This window comes from Drosophila novamexicana, unplaced genomic scaffold (assembly GCF_003285875.2).
Source record: "Drosophila novamexicana strain 15010-1031.04,08,12 unplaced genomic scaffold, DnovRS2.1 tig00001353-arrow-arrow-pilon, whole genome shotgun sequence".
In the NCBI taxonomy this organism is placed as follows: Eukaryota; Metazoa; Arthropoda; class Insecta; order Diptera; family Drosophilidae; genus Drosophila; species Drosophila novamexicana.
The window spans coordinates 673470-698838 of record NW_020824851.1 but is presented as its reverse complement, the minus strand read 5'-3'; the positions used below and the strand labels follow the sequence as shown (position 1 = coordinate 698838).

At 42.2% G+C, this 25369-nt stretch overlaps 3 protein-coding genes across 6 annotated transcripts in view; 1 reads left to right on the top strand and 2 right to left on the bottom strand.

The window, feature by feature from the left end:
• The window catches only part of LOC115767229 (protein gone early), a 31909-nt gene extending 19199 nt beyond the window's left edge, over nucleotides 1-12710 (bottom strand). Inside the window, exons 1-4 of one of the 2 annotated variants that reach the window (XM_030711426.1) lie at nucleotides 12331-12710; nucleotides 4609-4998; nucleotides 3036-3386; nucleotides 2807-2971 (exon numbers count right to left, since the gene is read on the bottom strand). In XM_030711426.1, coding sequence (XP_030567286.1) covers nucleotides 2807-2971; nucleotides 3036-3386; nucleotides 4609-4927 — 835 coding nt within the window. In that variant the 5' untranslated portion in view covers nucleotides 4928-4998; nucleotides 12331-12710. The remainder of the gene's footprint in view (nucleotides 1-2806; nucleotides 2972-3035; nucleotides 3387-4608; nucleotides 4999-12330) is intronic. The other variant, XM_030711427.1, reaches the window with a different exon arrangement.
• Nucleotides 1192-2666, top strand: LOC115767252. Its single transcript, XM_030711459.1, has 4 exons — nucleotides 1192-1206; nucleotides 1284-2133; nucleotides 2202-2333; nucleotides 2620-2666. The coding sequence occupies exons 1-4, from the start codon at nucleotides 1192-1194 to the stop codon at nucleotides 2664-2666; spliced, it is 1044 nt and encodes a 347-aa protein (XP_030567319.1).
• A 599-nt stretch (nucleotides 12711-13309) lies between the features above and the next one.
• LOC115767204 (integrin alpha-PS2) overlaps nucleotides 13310-25369 on the bottom strand; it is a 36223-nt gene continuing 24163 nt past the window's right edge. For 2 of the 3 annotated variants that reach the window (XM_030711394.1, XM_030711396.1), the window contains 8 exons: nucleotides 22585-22646; nucleotides 21680-21728; nucleotides 19632-19706; nucleotides 17701-18095; nucleotides 16740-17623; nucleotides 16419-16662; nucleotides 14712-16346; nucleotides 13310-14645 (listed from right to left, as the gene is read on the bottom strand). In XM_030711394.1, coding sequence (XP_030567254.1) covers nucleotides 14556-14645; nucleotides 14712-16346; nucleotides 16419-16662; nucleotides 16740-17623; nucleotides 17701-18095; nucleotides 19632-19706; nucleotides 21680-21728; nucleotides 22585-22646 — 3434 coding nt within the window. In that variant the 3' untranslated portion in view covers nucleotides 13310-14555. The remainder of the gene's footprint in view (nucleotides 14646-14711; nucleotides 16347-16418; nucleotides 16663-16739; nucleotides 17624-17700; nucleotides 18096-19631; nucleotides 19707-21679; nucleotides 21729-22584; nucleotides 22647-25369) is intronic. The other variant, XM_030711395.1, reaches the window with a different exon arrangement.

The following is a 25369-nucleotide window of genomic DNA, read 5'->3' as shown; positions in this document are numbered from 1 at the left end:
GAAGTAAGGTGCGTATAATCTTCAAGAAAAAAATCCCAGAGAATTTGTTTGAAGGGAAACAAAATAGCAAACATTTAACCCGTTCTATTGAACATTTGAGCCCAGACAGCAGACAAATTGCGTACATTAATAACATTATCAGTAAAACCGTAAGGGTGTGCTAGTCGAGAGTGCCCGACTAGGAGATACCCTGCAGCACTAACCATAGAGCATATGTTGGCATAATGAACAAGGGAACAAGATATCGAAAATAAAAGACACGATCTTGAAAACTTTTAGTTTAAGGTATAAATTTTCTAGATCTTCTAGGCTCCAACATCTACGACGGGGATGAGAAATAGGAGAATTAGAGTGAGAGTATTTGAAAAATGAATGCAAACAGAGTTTTTAGAAACAGCTCAATTTAATTTATAATTAATTATATTTATTTAATGGTTTCAGGGGATGTTTTCGGCGCGTTATGCTGGCAATCACGAATCAGGCACAGATATTGTTATGATTTAGTTAATTGGTGCGTAATTATTTTAGCCCCCATATCAAGTCATGTAGATGACCTTAATCTTGAGCTGACAACAAATAATGATAGAATTGATTCGCGTTTCGCTGCGTTCTGCACATAAATTAATTAAGCAATCGATCAATTCGAGATCTCAAGGAGTTCACATCTAGCTGCAAAGACAAAACTGCAACGGAAACCAAAAGAGATGTTGTTTGATTGTTTAATCAGTTTGTTTAAGCTAATGCTGATGCGTTGTCAATGGCCGGTGAAGAGCTGCAAACTGATCACTTGAAGCTTTGATTTATGGCCACGAAGAGCAGCAGCAACAACAGCCATCAAACACAACAGGTCACATTAAAGGAAGCCAGAGGAGATCTGATGCGAATGCGAGTGCGAGTGGGAGCGAGAGGGCGCTCGAGCGTCGAGTAGATCATCAAATCAAATGTCAGAGGTTCGCATAGCCAAATAATTGAGCAATTAATTAGCCACGATATTATAGAAGAAAAAAAAAAAACAAAATGATAGCAACAACAGCAACAACAACAGAAATATGAATAGTGTATATTGAATATTGAGTATTTTGAGGAGGGAATCGCTTTGGGGCCTAAATAATCGACTATAAAAACCCAAATGACAGCGAGGAGCAGCAACAGTTAATCAACAACTGAAGCTCAACCAAGTCTAACTCCAACATGCGTCTCGTTGTGGTAAGGCCTTAAGGATAACCCAAGGATTAACTGCCAGCGGCCTGTCACGCACTCTCATTTCTCCTTTCACGTAACAGAGTCTTTGCACGCTCCTCGCCTTGGCGCAGGCCAAGCCGCAGGGCTACAACTATGGCAGCGGCGTCTCTGGTACTCTGACCACCGCGGGCGGTGGCGGTCACAGTGGCTCCTTTCTCAGCGCACCTAGCGCCACCCAAAATGTGGCTAGCTATGGACCACTAGGCGCCTTCCAGGGTGCCAGTGTTGGCTCACTGCTGAGCAGCAGCGGCTCCGGCGCCGGCTTGGGACATGGTCAGCACGGCAGCACGATTGGTTATGGCGGCGGCTCATCCTCGAACTATGGTGGCGCTGCTCCATTTGTGGGCAACACTTATACCCAAAGCGGCGGCGGCTACAATGGCGGACGCACCACCTCTGGCTTTGGCGGCGCCAACTATGGCGGCGTTGACAGCGCCGCGAACAGTTTTGCCGGCTTTGGACCCACGCCCAACATTGGTTTCGGGGGCCTTGCCGGCTACCAGGCGCCCAACAACCAGCAGCAACAGCAGGAGGAGCAACGCGTTGCCTTCGAAGCGCCGCTTGTGCACAAGCAGTTCATAACTGTGGCCGCGCCTGAAGAGCATGAGAATCTGGAGCGTGTCAAGCATCTGGTTATTGGTCGTCCCCAGAAGAACTATCGCGTCGTCTTCATCAAGGCGCCCTCGTCGAGCAGCGCCAACGTTAAGCTATCGGCCGAGTATGCACCCAAGGAGGAGAAGACTGTCATCTATGTGCTCAGCAAGAAAGATTCTACGCTCGAGGTCAACGATATTGCAACACCTGCGCCCACCATTCCCAGCAAGCCCGAAGTCTTCTTTATCAAGTACAAGACCGAAGCCGAGGCATCTCATGCCCAGCAGCAGATTCAGGGTAAGTTTGCCACTCATTCCATGCCATTTCTGAATGCCCTTTTTCATAAACAAATTTTCATCACACAGCCGAATACGATCGCATCGAGGGCACCTCGGAGCATACCGACGGCGGCGTGGCACCTGCCCAATCTGTCGTTGGCATATTGGATGCCGGCAGCAACGGCTCTGCTGGCGGCCAAACTGTCATCAGCAACAGCGGTCAATCTGGCAGCCATGGCATTATCAGCGGCAGCGGCAGCAGCAGCATCGGCCTGGGCAATGTACACAGGGGCAGCCAGAGCTCGACATATTTGCCGCCTAGCCATTAGATAGGCTTCAGCAGCAGCTAACAAATTTTTTTTTTACTACTTTAGTTGCAATAGTCTATACAGTGTTTTTTTTTTATGCTCCCTAATAAAATGACTCTCTGATGAACAAGCATTGTAACGTGTTTAAGCGCTTTAAATTACAAAGTAGTTAAAAATAACATTTGTAAACATTAAAGCAACATTTCTCAATCGAAAGCCTTGCTCGCAGATGAACATGAATTAGAGTATTCGAATCCAACAAAAGTCTAACCAATCGCTCAATATACTGCCACCCGAGCAGCGACAGCGAAAAAATATCCAGTGAAAGTCCAAATTGAGCACACGAATGTCAGATCTTAAAAGTAGTTGGTTGGGACAACTCACCGACAGATTTGATGGCCTGCTTGAGCAGCAGATCCGACTGACTCTTGTCCAGGGCATCGATGTCGCGGCAGTTGCGGTAGAGGCTGCTGATGGTAGACTCCACCGAATAGGCTCGCTCAGCGACATTGGGCAGCATGGATATGAAGCGATTCAGTTCGTTGAGTTCTAAACGGAAGTGAGCATAGTTAGTTTAAGGCATACGTAGGTTTAAAAACAGTATAGCTCTTACCCTGATACTCATTGTAAGTCTTGTAGTTCCATTCGCCTCGTTTAATCACATAGTAATCGCCGTCGGCGTATTCGTCGGCAAAGTTGCCGCACGCCCACTCGTAAGTCTCGTGGCAGGCGCTCTTTGATGTGTTGGCCCAGAGCAACAGCTGGCGGCTGCTTTCGACGCACTCCCGCTGCAGGCAGAGCGGTGCACGCAAGTAAAAGGGCACCTCGGGCCAAAAGGCCAGCAGCATGATGATGATCACCAGGAGCAGGGCGCACAGGCAGGCGGTGGCCACATACAGTATGCGTCGCTTGCGCGACAGGCTCATCAGTGCGTCGAAGGAGCGTCGTCCTGGAAGCAGCAAGGCTATATTCCATGCGAATCGTTGCATGAAAGGATGATATGTGCATAAAATATGATTATGATTAGGATGAATGCTTTGATAGAGTCGTGTTTTTAAAAGCTATTGTCATTTATTTCCATAACATTTCATGCACCGAATATATATTTTAAAATTCATTGAAAATGTTAGAAATAAGACACCAAACTGTCCTTATCTCCTAAACGACCCCATTTTTGCCACAAATTGTGATGTCTCCCTTTGCCCCTTTGTCAAATCGATGATAGGATTACATGCCATGTCTACAAAGGCATAACTGTCCACAATCACATGCTATTTACCCGAGATAGCCAACAAAATCTTCAAGAAAGTTTTGATTCTCGAAACGACTCCGTTTTTGGCCAAATAGGTGATGTAACATTTAATCCCTTGCCATTTTTGTTAAAATGGGAAAAAAAAACTGCACTCGAAAAATTTCATTGCCTACGCGATAGGAGCAAAAATTTTAGGTTTCTACTGACTTGCTAGATCATTAGCAATCGACTGTAAAGTCGGTAACTACAGCTGCTAAGCAACCGCTGGAATAAAGAGCATTCATATTTGTGGACCATTTCCGTGCGAATCATGCAGGGATTTGTACCTTAGGACTATATGGCATGGTATTACCAAGGATATTGGAGTGATCACGACTATCAATTGGCGACAACTTAACTTTTTGCGATAATTTTGTTAAATACCTAAGTTAAATAACGTCTGATTTTGGAATGTTATATCTCTTTGTATTCGTACGGATAAATACAATCGACTGGTAATCAATTGAATCAAATATCAGGAGCTCACATCAACCTTTTTAATGTCCATCTTTTTAATGATTTCTTTGGAATATCTCGGCCTAATAATGTCCTATATTTGTATTATATACCATTAAAGCTTTCTCGGTGGAATGTGCAATTCTAAATAAGTTTAATGAATACGTTCTCATAAATTGACGTAAAACGATTGTATGAAAGTTATTTGTTTGCCGTCCGATTAGTTTCAAAATCATTTTAAAAGCATTTTGAAACAATGTTTAATGTTTTACAGGTGCCACAGACAAGGCCGGGTTATACCCGCTAAATATATATATATAAATATGTGTAAATATGGATAAGTTTAAAAAGTGAAAACAATATGAAATGCATCGTAATTCTTTCTCTTTCTCGACTGTCGCAACAGCTAATTCTGTTGCTGCCGCTGTCCGTGTCTCACCTCTCAGTCCGTTGGCGGATGCATGCGTCGAGTTTGGCGTGTTCGCTGTGGGCGTAACCCCACCGCCCATCGCACTGGCATCGCTGAGCGCCTCCTTGCGTGCAGCTTCCAGCTCCTTGGGCGTCAGGCCAGCCTCCTCCATATGCAGCTTCTGTTGATTGGTGGTCAACGGAGCCGTTTCGCTGCCCTCGATCTGCTGCTTGCTGCCGTGGCTGTCGATACGCTCATCATTCTGGCTCGTGTGCAGCTTGTAGCTGCGATCGTCCACCTCATCGATGGCACAGATTGTCGGCTTATACTTGCCCTGATTCAGGGCCATGCTGTCTGTAAAGCACTCTGTCCCTTAAAGAATACTTTGATCTGCGCTAATTTAAGCGCATTTTAGGCTAACTGTAAGAAAAAAAAAAAACAATGTAAATAAATTATTTTAAATCTCAGACACTTATAATTGGCCATATGGCCGATGGCCGATGGGTGCAATGGGTGCGAATAAAAAATATGTAGTATATGGCAATTGATAGTCATATATATGAGTAGTTGCTCAGTCAGTTGGTCGTTGTCGTTTTATCAGCATGTCTGGAGCTTAACGTGACGCTTGATTATCAAAAGATTACCTTGAGACATGATATACAAGTCAAACAGAGCACACACACGCACACAAAGGCTATGTAGAGCATCGCAGATAAGTAATATACAAAATTGCTCTGAGATAGCGCCCACTCAGTTAGTCAGCTGGCCATATATGTATGTATGTATGTGTACGCTGCGTGCCATAAAGATCCAAGCCTATATACACACATATATATATATATTTATATATTTGTATCTGTATCTGTATATATAAGAACTTGCAGATATTTACGTGCATATAGCTTGTGCATATTCCTGTCCACAGTTGACTTCTTTTCAATTTTAAATTGACAACAATTGCTGCCAATTTGCGAGCCAGCTCAGGCGACGTCTCTTTGTTTCTTTTGACATTGTCACTTGCAAATCCCTTATTTAGACCAATCTATCTATATATAGAGCGGATTTGTGCTTTATGCTAGTCACAATTGTCCATAAATTTTAATTGACCAAATTAGCTGGCAACGTGCACGTAATTAAAAATGCAAAACCTCCACCGATTATAATTGCCCATTGACACACAAATCTTTCACACTCCATATCTTTGATGGCAGCGTGCCGCAACTCGTCCAACTCTAAGGAGAACCTATTATTTCTATACCTTTGGGGCGGCTACGCTGGGAGTTCGCGTTCTGGGCAGTTGCGCTTAAAATAGTTTACAATTTGTAATTTAATAGCCAGTTTGTCATATAATCTTGAGAGCGAGCAGCCACCCACAACGTCAGCTTGGTGAGCACTTGCAACTGGGGATTGATTAGTTATAAGATACCCTTTACTCTAGTCACAGAGTAGAAGAGAATACAAAATATGTTATAGTCTGAGTGTAACTGGACTTCAAAATTATCGATATACATATGTCGATAAATCTGAATCAAATACGAAAGCTCTAATAATTATTAAGATGAATGAAATGATCCAAGATTCCCTTCTACAGTAGAACACAGCTCATTGCCCTGATCAATAAAATATATACTATATGCTATCGAAAATATAGTCTTCTATCATTAACATAAGTGTACACAACTTGAATATACTCCCTTTGCTTGTGGCTGCAGGGTATATGTTTACTTCACCAACGCTAACTCAACTCAACTTCTCGGCATACCGTGGCCGGAAGGGGCAGGCAGATTAGGTGACCATCAATGACTGTGCTGGACTTGAATGATTTATCATATCATTGCAAAGGCCGCAAAGCTTCTGAGATCCCGATATGAGATGGTCAGTTTGATACTTGCGGCTGGATTACGCAATGTAGCTAGGCGGCAGCTAATGGCAGTAACAGGCCAAGCAAAGTGAGCCACTCCGGGCTATCTTATCGGAAGAGCGATTATTTCTTAATTCAGGCCCATTTTTATTCATTGGCACTAAGCAATAAAGAATGCGTCTATCTCGGCGCGATTGTGCGACAATCTCATATTACTTTGGGCCAGGCCAAATGAAATGTATTCATTATCGAGCTCGAAAGAAACTAAGTAAAATAATTTATGTAGTTTTTTTTGCGTGCTTTTTTTTTTTTTTTTTTAATTAAAAATAATGTGCATACGTAATAATTATGAGGGTTTTGTTAATGAAACCCCAAGCAACTATCAAGTATCTCGCTCTTTCTCTCTCTCTCTCTCTCACACACTCTTTATCGAGCCAAGGACCACTTCAAAAGCCATGGCCCAAAATACGTTGGCAACGTGGGACGTAACTCAGTTGAGTAATAAGCAGATAAGTAACTGTAGTTAGTCACTTTAAAATCTAAGGCAAATAAGCATCTTACACATCTTATAAATGTTAAAAAAATGTTAAATGCATGTAAAAGTTTGCTATATAATATGTAGCTGGACATTTGAGCAAGATTCTTTATACGTACTTTCTTCAACACGAATTGCTTATTCAACTAACGTAGTTATAATCATGACAATTTCACGATTTAGTCAATAATGCAAATAGAATTGCAAATAAATGCCAGTTAACCATTTAAGCTTAGAGCTCGTGTTTCGTGTTTCGTGTTGAACAACACCAGCACGAGTCCATCTCTAAATTATGACACGTACATTCGATACATTCTGACATCTGCTACATGATATGAAAGCCCGTCTTGGTTGACAAGTTGTTTGCTTCAAATAATCAACATAATTCATGAGCATAAACACACAAGAGCTGTCTGCTACGAAAATATATATATATATGCTTAATATTTGCATACTCTGTTCTTAATCACAGATTAATCAAGCATTATTGGCTGCAATGTAGGTTAATCATCTGCTGACATGTAGGTTAATCAGAGCTGACAAATGCTCGTCGATAAATCACACTTTATCCATGTCTAGAGCACTGTAATTATGCGCATAGCTGCCAGCTACGAGACTGCGGATTAATCATTGTTGAGCTGCGATTTGTCGCATTATTAATTTCCGCGTTTCCAAATTCAATTTTGCAGTTGTTTATTTTTGATATGCACACATATATCTTTTTTTGCACTTTGCACCTTGAGCTGACCATAGCGAAAATTTATGTTCAAAATAATAATAATAATAATAAAAAATGCAAATGCAAGATGATTTTTAATGGGGCGCAGCGATGACGCCGACGTTCATCAAAGCAAAAGTGCCGCAATGGCACTTTGAATAATAGGCACACGCTCCAATACAAGTTGAAAAAAACAACACACATACGCACACGCACACAGACACTCGTATTTGGAAATTGAAAGATATATATATATATATATGTATTTATGTATATGTGTGGCTTGATTCGACTTCTAAACGGGTGTTCCAGCCAAAATGCTTATGCCGCATTAAACGTCCGGGTTAGAACCAATTTAGGCGGCTTCCTGCTTGGCTCGACTTTGCTTTTGGCTTCTGCTATTGCGTTGCACTCCGTTAAGGCAACAAACAGCTTGCAACACACTGCCACATCATAGCTTCAAAATGTTGCGCACTTTACGTTGTCTTCTTTCTGCCTTGTCGAGGGGGTGGATTCCTGGCCGTGGCTGCTTTTGCGACGCAATACTTGATTTGCTTAGAGTCCAGGCTCACTTTGAGGGGGCACAACATTTGATCTGGCTACAGATTCCAGGGTATTTGATTATTACATCCTTTAGTGGTATATTATTATTTCAGTCAGATACAGATATTCAGAATCAGACTGTGTTATTACAGTTTTTGTACTAAAAAACATTCTAGACTTCAAAATGTAATGATAATGTAGCTCGTGAGAGCTGAACGAATATGAGCCACAAATATACTACCAAGTAACTTACTTTAAGCCTAGAGATCTAGCCTTGGGCTAAGGGCTATATAGACTTTTGTATGCCATGCTGAGGGCCTTAAACTTTTGCTAAGATCGGACCATAAGCACCGAAGTTTATCCAGCATCAAGTGTATGTGTAAGGAAGAAAGTTCAAATATTTGTATCGGCAGTTAGGTTGAGGGTACCTACTAGTCGTGCACTCCCGACTAGAGCACACTTACTTGATTTTTAGAGTTCTAGAGTCATTTTTGGCACCGAGATTTGCCCACACCTCAGCTCACCTCAATAACTTCAGCCCACGTGACATACGCTTTGGCTCACCATAAATGGTCTCATTAGTTGAACCCCATTCGATGCCAAATTGCTGGCGGTCACAGAGCCTGGTCCAAATAAATGAAACCAAGCCGACTGCCAATTGGACAGCCACAAATTGAATAGTCACAGTGCCAAACACATTGTTTAGCATGCACACAACAACATTCCTCATTCCACATTCCACATTCAACATTTCACATTGAATGTTGTACAAATTAAACGCATGGAAATTCAATTTGACGGCGTGCGTAATTGGCTGTCAGATTTGCGCACCTGTCGAGCTGATCAGCTGTCAGCTTGTCATGTTATTGAGCTGCTATTTGTTATGATATACTCTATACTCTACAAAAGGGGTATTCCACTTTCTGCACGAGCTGTGTAACGCTTTTAGGCAGACATCTGTTAGCCTGTGCGCCTGATCAAAGATCTATATCATAGAAACAATCGATGTTTCATTTAGATTTGTTTATTCCTTTCCTTTTATTTGTAAGCTATCTAATCCTAACTCAGCAATAACTCGCTTTATTATGTTCCCAATCTTATCTACATTCTTCGGACATGTGTATGAACACATATGCGTTAATTCTAACAATGGTTGATAATATATAATATTTAAGCAACTGAGCTTACATTTGGGAAAAACAAATATCCCTTACTTTACTTTATTGAATGCCTGTCCTGTTTGCAGGGTATGCATTGTTGATATGCCGCAGTTAGCATTAACGTCTAAACTTCATTTGTTACTCTACCTAGAGAAGTTCCCCTAATTGTTAAAGTTGTTGTTGTTGCTGTCGCACGTTTCGAATGTTGTTCACTTTGTGCTATTGACATTTAATTTGGCCTAATGGTGCACCGAACATCGTCGCCCATTATTAAAAAGTGTTTCCAGATACGCGAAACAGCGACAAACAAACAAATAAGTGTGCTGCGTGCGGAAGCGCGCGACTAGTAGATACCCTGTGATAAGATCTGTCACATATAGAATACAACTGTTAAATATATATTGTTGAAAGGGCATTCAGAGCGCATTCAAATATGTGTATATACAACAAAAATTGAAGTCTTTTTACAGCTTATAAAAAACAGACTGACACGACAGATCGAGTCCGAATTGATATGTTACCTTTTAAGGTAGAAGTTGGTGCCTTACGCAAACAAGCTCAAGCTCATTATACCCTTTTGTGCACATTATTAATGGGCATCATGTACAGACAGAAACAATTTGACGCTCGTATTGGGCAGCTCTGCCCACCGATAACCTTGCTGTCAGCTTGGCTTGCACAACATCAGCAACAACTACAACAACAACAACAAACAGAGCTCGAAATGGTTGTTGTCGTTGAAATAAATGTGTCAACAATTTGTCAGCCTAGTTGTAGTTACTAAGCAGCGACGCCAACAGCGACTGCGACGGCGACGGCGACAGCGTTGTTTACGCTCAGCTGTGCACAAGGCAATGTGAATATGTCTGATCAGCAGCAACTGATAACAGAATATGCAGCAAAATGTTTGCAAATATGTTTGCACACATACAGTGTATGCCCGCTATGATGTACGGCACCTATCGTTTTTATAGTGTAAAAACTACAGTGCATAAGAATATTTAATATATGCATACTTGACATAGTTATAAGAATCTTGGTTTTCCATCCATTTTCCAAGCAGCCTTTTCTTTTCAAATAATAATTTACATACATATTCCGCAACAGAAATAGAAACTAAGATTGTATTTAGGCAAAAAGTGACTGCAAAATAAAATAAAAAAAAAAATAAATAAAATAACTTAAAAGAAATCAATTATGATGGATCGACTTCGCGTTCATTTTGATAATTTTGAATCTTATCCGATTCGCGGCTAAATTACTAAGCAAAACTACGTCACGTAACGCACACTACGTAACGTAGCGCAAGATTGATTCCTTTTCAGTGGAAGATCTTTTCTGTTGCTGCCCAAGCTGGGAAGAGTTTGCAACAAATCTTAAATGGAACTTGGCTGATTTATAAATGCATATATACATGCATACATACATATGTACATACATACATACATATATGTATGTATATATACACGACAATCCCGCATCGACGTCGGCTTCACTGTTAGTTCAAGCGTAAATCAAAAGTTCAAACGTTTAACGGAAAAGGGCGCGGTTAGTTTTCATATTTATGTATGTATGTAAACATATGTATGTATGTAGTTAGGTGTGTGCAGATGCTAACATCAAGCGCTCTAAAACAATCGCAAAAAAAAACACAGGAGAAGCCGTTATCTCAATGTGCCGAAGTCTTAATACCCTTGATATTAATATTATTAAGCCTAAATTTTGGATATTAACTAATCAAGATTTATACAAATCCTTCCGTTATTAACTTAAACCTGTATTTGCCCATATTGCCCAACTCTCGAATCCTTATCACTTTGTGCATGTATGTATGTCTATATATACATATGTATGTATGTATACCTAACAGGTACAGCGATGTCTTTCGTAATTACATATTTGGCGATGAATTTGTAATACCCTCTCTTAAGGTAGGGCGGTTGCCACTCGGCAACGTTGCGATGATGCGGGCAAAAAAAAAAGAAGGTAACCAGTATAACGGCTGACCACGAGCTGTGGGGGTGGGGGGAGTCGATGGGTTCAAGTCGTGCGTGAGCGCCACAATGCGCAAATGCAAAGGCAAAGACAAACGCAGCTCCAAAGACAACAACAAGCAGCACTTGCACATGCCCAGCACAAGGAAACAAAAGCAAGTAAGAACAGCTAACGGTATTTGAAAGCGCGTAAAGGCAGCAGCAGCAGCAGCGGTGAAAGAAACGGAAACGTCAACGCAAGCAGAGCTGAGCATACATATACACGCTCACATGCATACATACACGGATGTACACCGCACGAAGCTATCGTTTATTGCGCATCCCTGATCGTCGGCGACGCAGCTGCTGTCGGCGCAGATGCTGCCTACGCGACGGCGACGTCGACGCCGTTACGCATTAATTATGGGAATTTTACTTTTCGGAAATACGCGCGCACATGCACGCTGTGTGGGTGGTTGATGTGTGCTGCGGCAGCGCATGTTGCAGCAACAACAACCCCCACAAAAAAAAAAAAAAAGAAATCAAGAGATTGCAACGCAGCTTCTTCCCAGGCAAACGACATAGCGCGCTGCCTGCACAGCATTGACATTGGCTCTCGTGTTGCTGCTCTTCTTCTTCTTCTTCTTCTCCTTCGTCTTCGACGTCGTTTTGTTCTTGTTGTTGCTAGTCTTGCTTTGGTGACTTGCCGAACCGGTTGTGCCGGCATTTCTCACAAAAAAACCGACACACACACAGGCACAAACACAGAGACACTTTTTGACTTGTTAACTACGGCTTGAAAGTGCGCTCTCTTAGCAATGAAATGAATGTACTCGCTCCACATTTGTACATATTGCTGTTTCTTGCATTCCACAACACATACAAACACACACACACACACATATATGGGTGCGCACGCTTTGAGCCACCTGAAAGCTTAGCTTAAACAATTTAGCTTTTACCTTTTATTCGAATTAGTTGCTGTTTTTGTTGCTATTTCACTCTCGTTAATAGTATTTATTGCTGAAAGAGTAATCAGCAAACACTTAGCAGCATTTAATTATTATGTTAACACACGACGCACTCTAAATACACGCTAAAAGAACGCTTTGTTTTTATTGTTGCTTTTTCAATTCTCGCACACTTTGATGGGCGCTCACAGCCTCTCAACTTAGACGCTCATTGCGAGCCATGCACTTTCTAGACACGCACACAATCAAAAAACAAACACGAAAAGAAACCAACAATTTAATATGCGTTTATATTTGAATAAAGAAAAAAAAGAAAACAGTTGCAGTTTTACGCGCACAATAACAAACGCCCGTCAACTGCGTGGCTCACGTCGCGAAGCGTTGCTTTCTCAATGAGTACTAAAGTGAAATGTAGAACAAAATGAACGTCGCAATTACCGTTCTATGTTACGTGTGACGTATTCGCAACTCGAATGCAGTTACGCGCTGCTGATGTCGCCTGTCACACGGCATGCTGTGAATTTAGGCAAAACATGTATGGAGCATATTTAATGATTTTAATTGCATAAAATATACTATAATAAAGGTAGGTTAATAAAGGTTAATATTACGAAAATTTCAAATGAAATGGGTTTGTAGTTGCAGGCGCGTATCTTAGCCGATACACAAACCACCGTGAGCAGCAACGTAAGCGCAACGGGAGCAACGTAAGCGCAAAGTGAGCATTGTTATCGCACGATTTTTTTTTGGCGATTAACTGTGCACATTGACAAAAGCTCACGGACTTCGCATTGGCGGTTCTCGTCATTGATTTGAATTTACAATATTATTATTTAAATATTTTGTGCCCATAGAAAATGCCATATTGCAATTATTTTTTACAATTTTACCGTCATTTTATTTATATAAATTTATGATAAAAATTAAATTTAATACAAAATTAGCGAAAAAATAATAATAATAAAAAAAAAACACACGCATTTATAAGTACAGTTAATAAATTAAACAAAAGCGAGTTGTGTTTAAATAATTGACAAAAGGACAGCGGCTAACAAGCTAAGTGGATACACTACCCATTCATTATTTCGAGAGTACACCAAAAGAAGTCGATCTGCGCTTCTTGCGGTGTAGTGTGGAAATAAATGCATATTCATTAATTAAACGCCTTAATTGTTTTTTGTTTTTGTTTTTTTTTTTTTTGTTGTTTTGTTTTTTAGTATATACACAAAGAGTTTTACAATTACAAGAAGAAAAAGAATATAACATTAGACATTTTATCATTTCAAAACTGTTTCTTCAGTTGGCAAACTTTGAGTTTGGCAAATTATTTGCAAATTAAGAATTACGAAACAAATTCGAAGAAAAAAATATTTGAAAAAAAAATAACGCTCTTGCGCGCCAACAATCTGAATACATTCAGTTATATGTATTAATAGTGGGCGGGGGGGAGGAAAAAAAAGCTTTAAAGTAGCACCTATTATTTCAATTTCAATTATTTATGCTACTGCTGGCTGCTGGCGCCAGTGGGCGTGGCAGTGCAGACAGATCTCGAAGCTTCTCTGCGGGCAGCATTTAATCGCGTTTAAAAATAATAATTCATTTCTATTTTATTGTAGTCTTGCCTTTAGCATTAGCAAAACTCAAATCAGGCACTCGAAAAACCACGCACACACACACTCGCACACACTCACACTCACACTCAAACGCCCACTCACACACACTCGCACACTTACTTAACGTAGTTATCTTTAGTACAGATTAATATAGCACTTGTAACTTCTTCGTTGAAAATTTGCAGGTTTCATTGGAAAAAATAAAAATCGTTAATTAAAAAAAAAAAAACATAAAAAAAATATATATGTATAATTAAACCGTTTCGCTTTAGAAAGTTCTTAATTTCGTGACTAGGCAAGTTTTACGTGTTTTTTTGTTTATGAAAAAAAAAATCATCGCAACATCGCACATTATAATTATTAATTTGTTTTTGTTTTGTTTTAAATTGAATTCTATTTTTCGTCTGCTGTCGCGTTTTAAAAACGCGCGCGCGGTTTGAAACTTGGCTAAGAGCGTTCGTTGTTTTAGTACATTTGTTTTAGAACCGTTTCTTGTTTGCGTTTTAGTACGTTGTTTTAGTGCGATGTTAATTGTTCGTTTTTTCTTTTGTATTTGTTAATTCAATTTCTGGCGCTGCCGCTGCAGCTGCTGCCGCAAGCACTTTACAGATGCTCATCGCCATGGTAACCGTTGCGCAACGGTTGTCGCTCCTGTGAATGATCCGCGGGCCGATTACGCTTGAAGAAGCCGCACTGAAAATGACCACAATGCAGTTGGTTTGTGTCTCAGCTGAACGTATGTTCTAAAGGGAAACTCACCTTGTAGAGCAGCAGCACGAGCAGCAGGAATATGAGAGCGCCCGCACAGGCGGCCAGGACGACCACCCACAGAGGCACCACATCGGGGACCTGCAGCGGCTCCGGCTGCGCCTTGTAGAAGATCTCGTGCGTCTTCACAATCTTATCCTTGGGCGTGCCAATGAAGGGCAAATTGGTGACATTGGCCACCGCCAGCGTGGACACATTGAGGGGCACATTCGGCGCCAGCTTCTCCATGGTGGTGGCCACCATGCGAGCGCGTATGGCCACAAACGCGGCATCGGCATCCTCATAGCCTAGATTTTCCAAATAGCAGCGCAGCTGACGGCACTGGACGCCCAAGCAAGGTGAGGTGCCGTTCGCCAATCTCATCTCTATCGTGGTAGGCACCTCACGTCTAAAGCGTCGCTGACTGGAGCTCGAACTGGAGCTGCTCCACTGACCATGCTGACCCTGACCCTGTCCGAGAGCCTTCTGCTGCTGATTGTCCTCGTCGTAAAAGTCCTCGTTCTCGCGTCCATAATAGGGCTTGCTGCCAGAGCTGTAGACCACATGGTGCTGCACGGCGGGCTGGCCGAACTGCTGCGCCTGGCTGTTGTGCAGCTCATTGTCCACATTGCCGCGATTTATGGCGCCCAGATCGAGTGTGCCCGCATGGAAGTTGCCGCTGCGTCCGCCATAGATGGACTTGTCAGCCGCACCACCACCATAGCCGCCGCCAGCGCCTGCCACATAGAGCTGCTGCTGCTGCTGCTGCGGCCGCGATTGATAGCTGGAACTGGAGCTGGAGCTGGAGCTGAACTGCGGCGATGCCATTTGTATGTGACCATGTGTGCTATGTCCGAGCAGCTCAGTTCTGGGCAGGCTATAGCTGGCGCTGGTCTGATTGATGTTAGCCTCCTGCTCGGCATCCGCTTGATTGGCACGATTCAAGTGCACATAGGAGGCATCACCGGTGGCATCCTGTGCATCCTCGCGCTCCAGCAGCTCCTTCTGCTTGGGCGTCAAGCTGCGCTGATTGTCATTGCCGACGGTGACGCCAACCGTGCCGCCCGTTTGAATGCCATGCGATATCTGCAAGTGTCCACCGCCGCCATCAGCTTCGCCGCCGGCGACAGCCTGGCCATCGAGCGGCACAGAATTGCTGATCGCGCCCTGGGCATGCAAATAGGATTTCTTCTTTAGCTTATCGTTCAGCTTGAGGCCTAGCTCGTTGACTTCAATCATGTCGCATCTGATCTTGCCGCCCGTCTCTGGCTGATTGAGTATGTACATGAGTGGATCGCCGGATTCGGTCTGATATGGATAATAGATGTCTACAACGGCTCGCTCAATGAAGGAGCTCAAATTGTTGCGCAGCTCGTAGATGTGCACGACCTGGGGACCCAGATCCTCCTCGATGGTGGCATTGCCCGGCGCCTTATAGTCAGCAGCTTTGTACACCTGATAGTCCGGCAGGGAGGTGCCCTTGATGGTCAGATCGGTTTCCACCCAGACGCCGATGCTCTTGCTGCCCACATTGTCGAATTCTGAATTCTTGCGTTCCACATTTGTTGAATTGGCCACCCAGAAGAAGTCATAGCTGGACGTGTTTGTGTTCTTCTCCGCGGGCACAAAGCTGACAGTAAAATGGGTCTGCAAGAGGATTAGGAATCAAGTGATCAGAGAGAGAGAGCGAGAGAGATAGAGAGAGAGAGAGGGGCTTACCATATTGCCACCCTTTAGCGGATTGCCAATATCACACTTGAGCGTGTAATTGTTGCTGCTATCGGGCACCGAACAGGTGATGGGCAGGTCAATCTTCTCGCCCAGCTGCTGCACTTTGATGAATTGCAAGTCCCGGGGTGTCATCATGTAGAAAGCCGCCTCAAAGGCATCCTCGTTGTTATTCTTGATGAGCACCTCAATGGTCAGCGGCTCTCCCGAGACAAACAGATACTTGTCGACGGCCCTATGGAAGAAAGGACGAAAGTAAATGCCATTATATACACATGTTTATTCCCTTGGAATGGTTGACAACTAGCTTACGTGACGGTCAACGCCAGATCCGGCTCGCAGATGTTATCCGGTCCGCAGTTCTTCTGTATGTTGATTGCATCACGTAAAATGATCTCACGATTCTGATCGATCACCGGCTCGAGGGCCTCGCGACGTCTACGGACGAGCGATTCGAGTGGACGACTGCTGCGCAGATTGTAGCGCGCCTCGACCTCCAAGGGCGTCAGCTTGTCCTGCACACCGTCCATAAGGTAGACGGTCTCATTGAGGCAATATTTCTGGCCATAGCTGAGGCGTATCGTCTGGTTGCGTATGTGTTTGCCCTCGTCGCGCAGGAAGAACATGCGCGGATTGCGCGTCTTCTTCGCGTCCAGCAGCCAGGAAACCTCAAAGTCCAACTGATTGGGCAGATAGCGGCCGGTGTAGCTCCAGCAGGTGCTCAACGGCATGCAGGGCACCTTTGTGTGATCCCGCTGCAGCTGGCAGGTGCGATCGTCCAGGCTGATCAGCTTCGAGCTGCTGGCAAAGACGGTCTCCGCATTGACAGCGGCCACCGGGCGTGATTTAAAGATGTACACCTGATCCGAGGCATAGGCGCCAACGGCCAAGTCCGGATACGTATTGCCATCCATGTCCACGCCGCCGGATAGCGCAAAGCCAAAGGTGCGCGGATATGGCGCCGCCTCCACCAGCTGCTCGGCCTTGATTATCTGCGAGGGTTTCAGCAACGGACCCAGCGCGGAGCCATGATAGATGTAAACAACGCCGCGACCCTCGGGTCCGTCGTAGGGTGCGCCGACGGCAAAGTCACCATAGCCATCGCCATTGACATCGCCGAGCGTGGTCAGTGCCAGGCCAAAGCGACCCTTGGTATGGAAGCCGTCGCGTATGTGCTCCCTCGTCCAATGCTCCGACTGTAACGACAGCAAAGGGGATTTACCTAGTTAAAGAGCCACCGTATACCATATATTGGCTCATGCTGGTGACTTACCGGTGTTGTGCCGCCCTGGAGCAGCACATAGACGCGTCCGACATCGTATTTGCCCTCCACATTGCCGGGCTCCGTGTACATCGGCGCACCGATGATCAGATCGTCGAGGCCATCGCCATCCACATCGCTGGTGGCCAGAGCATAGCCAAAGTATTCGCCTATTTGGCGACCCGTTATATTGAATATGTTCGCCATGTTCCAGCGATTGACAACGATCTTGCCCAGCAGATTGGCGCCGCGGGGCATGCCAATGGCCACATCCTCGCTGCGATCGGCATCAAAATCGCCGGTGATCATCGAATAGCCCAAATAGGAATCATCATTGGCCGATGTGCTCTCCGCCGTGGAGAACACCTGATTCTCCGGCTTGGTCACATCCTGCGATATCGCTTGACCTGTGAATATTGCGGGTTAACTGGTTGAGTGCGATTCGGTTCGATTTGGCAGATCGTATCTACGGATCAGTTGGGTGAGATGTGTGTTTAGCTACGATTAAAGTGGCATGCCGGATGATAACAACAATAACAACATCAACAACAACAACAACAAGAACAATGCAAGACAAGTCATAAATACTCAAGTTCTACAATAATCTACAATTACTAGGTAAAGACAACAATTACTACCGCTAATTGTGGATTAGTCCCAGATCCCAATTGTGGAGGCATGCGATGCGTTTTCGGTTGACAGCTGCCCCAACCCATGGGCAATGGTTAGTAGCAGTCCAACAGCCAACGATATCCAAACCCAAATTAAAAAAAGCTCATGAGCAGTTTTTAAGTACTTAGATTAAAACTTAAGTGTAATATGTGAGTTGGGCGGTTAAAGCAAGAGAGCCTTAGTAGAGAGTTCGCTTCTTTCTCTACTTTATCTTTGGTCACAGCATGTTCTTCCTTGCGGCCGAAGTTAACAGCCACTTTAACATAAGGTTTAACTAATTCTCGTGCGGAGTTGCCAGTTTTTAATGCACGTTATAGCTGCAGCGTTGCCACCTTGCCTGCCATAGCAGGCGTGGCAGCATCAAGTATGATTATAAATCGAAATTATGAGACGTTAAGAGTGCAGCGTTGCCACCTTGCATTGGCAGTGCCAGATTTATAAAAAAAGATATTTCAATCAAATATTTTAATTTGTTTACTTTAAATTAAATCTAGAACAGCTTGACATGAGTGCTGCATATTGATAAATACCTAACTCTAGCGATCTGGCAGCACGAATTAAATGCGAGTGCGCTTGTTAAGTTGGCTGCGCCTCACTCGCAATACGAAAACGAACCTCTTGCTTTAACCGTGCGCGTAAGTAGTTCAAATGTTATTACTATGTTTATGCTTGATATTTGATTTTGCTACCTATATAAATTTAAATATAAGTATGTACCAGATACTATGTACTATGTTTATGTTTTATGAGCATTGCTGTGGTGCTGACAACAACCAGAGCGGCAGTCTGTGCGCCTGGGGCGTGACGAGGCAGTTCGGGCATGCCGGTACGTTTATATGCGGTTTTCGTAGCCCTCGTTGCACTCGTTGTTAGCGAAGCGTTCGATGAGGGTTGGGGCGGGGGGTACGTGGTACGTTGTGGCGAATATAGGCGATCGCTGTCAAATCGTGACCAGGGAAAAAGCCGCGTTAACGCCACTTTCTGACCCGACTCGACAGCTTGCGCGCCAATGGATGAGTTCAAAGGTTGTATTCGTAATATTATCACACACACCATTATGTATTGCGGGGGTAAATGGAGAAACGATTTTAGCTTGCGCCGTTTTTTCTATAGTTCAGATAATTTGTACAAGTTTTATTCAGTTCATTTTTTTTTAGGCACTTGGTTTAAGGGTTAATGTTGATCAATGTTGTATGTAAGGTTTTCTTTTTTTTTTTTTTTTTTGCTGACTTTGCGGTGTGAGAAGCGTATTTGCGTATTATTATTATTACCTCCAGTGCCGAAGGGCTGATAATAAGGCGGCTTAAATGGAAACTCGGCATCGGGCGGTATTGAGTAGGTTTGTCCTTTTTTTATGTTTTATTTTTTGTGTAGTTTATTATAATAGCAGAAGTTTGGTTTCGAGTTGGTAATCGAGTTGAAAGGTTTGTTTGGTTTTGGTTTTGGTTTCGGTTTTGATTGTGGTTGTGGTTGGGTTGAACAACAGACACAGGTCATGGCGTTCGGTACAGAATGCATAGATGTTTTTTTTTATTTTTATATTTTTTTGGTTTCATGTTCGATACGGTACGAAATTGCATGCATTTTGCGCCGAGGCAGATTGTGAATAGGAGCAGAAAAGAAGAGAGAGAGAGAGAGAGAATAAAAAAGAATACATAATACATATTAATCAAAATGAGACAAAAAAAAAGTCGACTAAAAATTCAAGTAGGAAATTCTGACGCATTATACGGTACAGGTACAGGTACTGTTATATAGTTATAGTTATAGTTATAGTTAAATTAATAGTTACAGTTAAGATAACAATCACGTTTACGATTTACAGTAAAATATATATATGTATAGATTTATAAATACGATACAGTAAATGCAGCTAAGAACTCGCTTCGGTTAAATTACGGTACATATTACAATCATCAAAAATTAAACTGACTACACGGTAAACTTAACATGAGGTTAGTCTGTGTCTGCGGCACTTGCTGTCGAGTTGTAGATGGTGTACGAGTTGTCAGCAGAATGGGTTTTTGGTTAAAATTTTGGTTTGGTTTTTCGTTCAAGCAGCGGCGACACGAAACGACATTGAGTCCAATTGTGAAATAAATTTTGGATGATAAAAACAACAACAACAACTCGACAACACTAAGAATATTAACTCATAACTTAATTATTATTGTTTAACATCTAAAGTTAAGTACACAATGTACCTTTTGGGTACAGACAACATACAAGAGCTTGAGAACTATCGATAGTTTTAATTATGACAGTAAGTGAGATGACCATTTAGTGCCATGTCAATCGATTTATCGACGCATCGAAATTGTCATCGATGCAAACTATTGATGGTTTTCCAGCTCCAGTCCCGTGCATTCATAGCTTTAAACTGTACCCAATAGGTACCCATGATGAACAGGAGCTTGAAAACTATCGATCGTTGAAATTGTGACAGTAAATGCGATTACAATTAAGCGAAATGTGTATCGACTTAAAGTGAATATATTGGAAATGTATCGAAAGTGTTATCGGTACACACTATTGATAGTTTTCCAGCTCCAAGCCCGCGCATTCGTAAGCTTAAACTCTAATGTTACGAGACAATCTAATCTATAAATTGTGGCATTTTGCCGGCTACGCTTAGGTCTTAGGTTCAGGGACTTAATATGTTATATACTAGAGCACCAGACAATTCGGTACACAATTTGTGCTTAATTTAATGCTAAGAATTCATTCTGTCGGTTAAGTTGACGCTATCCCAGAGGTTAAGTTTTATCTGTAGGTTATTCGTTTTTGTGTGAGGTTAGGGACGATCTAAATTGTAAAGATGCTCAAAATTAAATACAACTGAAACTAAAATTAACACAAAAGTTCAAGAATTTTGTATGCAACAATTGTAATTATTGGGTAAACCATAAAGGGACAAAGGGATAAAAAGAACTAATGCAAAATCAAGGCAACATTTTGCAGCTTTATCAAAGTGGGGGGAAATAAAGAGTATTAAGTCATAATAAAAGTGGATCAAACCAAAGAGCTACGGGTACTACGTACATTGTGTAGGGCGAGGGACAGGGGTTGGCGGCTCACTTTTGCTAGGAATAATACTTAAAGGCTTAACTATAACTGAATACAATGAATAATAGCTGTTGTATTTATAAGTAGCACGAGTACAATTTCAAAAAATACATACAATATAAATATAAAAACTGCACTTTATAAGTATATATTTATTTTATATTGTTTCAGACTAAATGTAAACGTTGCGCGGTACTCGTATTATGAAAAAATACAAATAAACGAGAGAGAGAAAGGTAAAACGTTCACTTACCTTGCCAGTACCAGCTGCCAGGTGCGCCAATGAACAAACGCGATCCGTTCTGCAAATGCGAAATGCGAATATTTAAGATTTTGTGTATGCAAATGTTATGCCACGATCGCAACAAGGTGCCAACTAAACGTGCCCACGCCGGGCAAGACCCAAGTTTCGAGCCCAAGCCCAAAACTAAGGCCCAAACCCATATACAAGCCCAAATCTATTCGCCTGGCCGTGGCATGCATATAATAACTTAATGTGGCCAAAAACAGAACAAATTATGATAAGGGAACCGAAGGCTGAATACCCTTTATTACATAGTTTTATATAGTTAACCATACATCGCCTCTATAGGATATAGAATTCCAGAGAGAAAAAAAGACAGAAACATTTCACAATAAGACTCCCGAAGACTGAATACCCTATATTACAAATATTTATATAATTGACCATACATAGGATATACTAAAGAATTCCAGAAACAAAAAGACAGAAACAGACTCCCGAAGATAGAATACCCCATGTTGCATAGGTTCATACAATTAGGATATCTATAGGGTTTAGCAATCCGGGGTATATATAACAACTGAATATGCATGAAAAAACAAGAGAAGATTTAATAACCTTTATTACATACATTTATGTATATTATTAAAACCATATAGGTATCTATATGATATCGTCTTTCGGGTTGTTTCAGATTTCTCTTCAAGAAACGAAACTTAGTTTTCATTTTTTTCAGCTTGTGTTAAATAATACGTTCCAGCCGATCTTAAAATGTGAACTATCCGTAGCAGGAAGACGTATCGGATAAAATATTTACAAAACCCTAAACTTTGCTTGTTATTTTTCTGTTTATCTACCCCAATCCTTGACAAGCCGAATACCATAGCTAATATGCCCAGTTGAATCATACTTACACTGTTGACAGCCGCACTGAAGCCAGCCTGACAAGAGCCCTGTCGATGATATCCCCAGTTGTCTGCAAAGAGTTGAAGCAAAAAACAAATAGACGATGTAGAGCGAGAGAGTTTACAGATTGAAATTGTTTATGATATATATTTGTAATTGTTATACTAAAAAAGCACGAAGAAAATGTTGCTAGTGCCGCAGGCGGGGCCAGGTGAGCGGGGTGCAATAAATTGCAAATAATTACCAGAGCAATGCAATAAATTGCGCCAGTGATTTGTCAGGCGATGGGGCAACAGGCAACTGGCAACTGGCAACTGGCAACAGGCAACAACATAAAAGGATTAGAGCGCGCGCTTGCGCCTTGGGGGCAGCAACTGGGGCTGGGGCACAGGCAACTGCCAACTGGCCAGACGGATGGACATTGAAATGAAAATACAATAAACTACAGCGGCAGATCGCCAAAACAAAAGCAGAGCCAGCCAGACGACAGGCGAGACCCAAAGGCCACAACAGCAGCAACAAGAACAACAATGAGACAAACCAAATCCAAGCTGGTGACCACAAGCCCCACATCCTTTTGTTGGCCTTCTTTGTTTGTGCTCCGCTGTCCGCCAGCTGTCCGCGAATGTTTGCTACCAAATAAAAATCACGCAATGCTAGCGGCAACAACAGCAACGGCAGCAGCAGCAGCAGCAGCCGCCACAGCAGCAACATGTCGCGCTGCTGGCAACATTTTTTTTTTTCCTTGTTGTTGTTTTTTGCAGCTGAGCACAAAATCAACAGCCAGATCGTGCGTTTGATCAAATTAAACGATAACAATTTGTCTCCGAAGTGTTTCAATTTGAACGTTCAAGCGACAACAACAACAACAACAGCAACAGCAACAGCAGCAGCAGCGATGACAGCAGCAGCAGCAGCATGTTGCTGGCGTGTTGCTGCTGTGGCCAGCGCAGCAACCTTCTCGCATAAGTCAACTTTTAAGGTAAAGTTGACACACACACAGGCAGAGAGAGAGAGAGAGAGACAGCAACATGGCCTAAGCATTGTGCGTTGCAGTTGTCGTAATTCCCATAATAAAATCGCCCCCGTCTTGAATTACAATTAGTCTCTGGGCAAGGGCACAATTGGACGCAGAGACTCGGACGCGGACTCGGACTCGGATTCGGACTCGGTCTGGCTATTGGATAGCAGGCTCTGGGCTCTTAACTGTCGGCCACTTGGCAGTATCTTCTCAAGTATTGTCGCTCTCTTGGGCAGCTTTTTGTTGCCGCATGTTCTTTGAATGCTTACCCCTTTTCTTCTTCTCGGTCTCTACTCATTTATGCTGTCTTTTTTATTTTTTATTTATTTGTATTTTATTTTATTTTTTTTGTACCTTTTGTTCATTCGCCTTAACTATTAGTTTGGTATTTTGTGCGTTAAGTTGGTATTTATTGCTTTCAGTGATGTCGGAATGTGCTGGCCCAACTGTCATGTGATGAGTAGCTGCTGCCGCTGCGGCCGCTGCTGCTAATCATTTCACAACAACAACGACAACATTAATAACGCAACAGCAACAACAACAACAACAGCAATGGGAACCAGACAGCGCCTGGCAATGCGTTTAGAATCATTAAATTGGCCTTGGATCGATCAGTGGCAACAATTGAGCAATCGCCTTCAATTCTTTTCGGCCTGCTGCCGAGCGCTGCGCCCAGAAATTGTTTGACAACATATATTGGGAATCTCTTTGAATCAATTAAATGGAACTCTATTTGATATTTTCAAAAATTTCAAAAGGAATTTTAACTATTTTAACAATTCATTGATGGCCGAGCATTTGCAGTATATCATATAGTATCAAATTAAGCAAGGGTTTTATATGAACCTACTCAAATTGGATTCGAGGCCCGGCTAGTTTATGCCGGTAAAAAAAGTGAATATTCTTGTGGAAGAATGCCAAACACAAAGGAAACACCAAGCAATTAGAGCTGGCGCTAGTATAGATGTGGAACTGGAAAAGTCTTGCGGAAGAAAAATATATCAATTTCAAGAAGCACGAAAAAAGTAGAACTAGGCATTAAAGCCGAATTTGAATGGCAAGAATCGAACAGACGACTCGGGTTATGTATATATATCAGTTGAAAAAAAATAAAACCAAACAAACAATGTCCGGGTTCAAATCTAGTGTATAAATAAAATATTCAACCGAAAGAAGCACATATTTATCAAGCAATTAGAAAATGTTAAGTAAGAAGTGTATAAACCAGACATATGTAAATGTCCAGGTTCGAGTACCCGGCTAAGTGCATGAATGTGGATAGTAGTATGTATCCACAAGGCAACTAGAACTAGCTTGTATGTGAAAATTAAATATTTGAACCAGGCATTTTCATAACATTCGGACAAATTTCAATTCAATTCAATGTTGCCTGTTGCCACTTGACGTTCAGATCGCTGGATATGAAGAAAATTGAATTTGACCTAGCAGCAGTAGGCAGTCTGACATACATAAGGCGGATAGTAAAAACAAAAGCGTGCTATATTATTAAGTTTAATAAGCCTTTACATAAAAAGCAATCAAGCATTTCGTCTCGTTATGAGCATAATACTAAAAATAATCATCAAGAGCCAGAACTTGATTAATTTCTGCTCAACAAATTGAATCTGCAGATTAGATAGAGACCGTCTATATACATATATGTATATATATTTTTATATACATATATATGTTATGTTAGTTCGTCCAAGAAATGGGTGTGTATATGTGCTTTGCATCTGTTGTGAATGCTAAAAATAAGCTCGTGGCCGTGC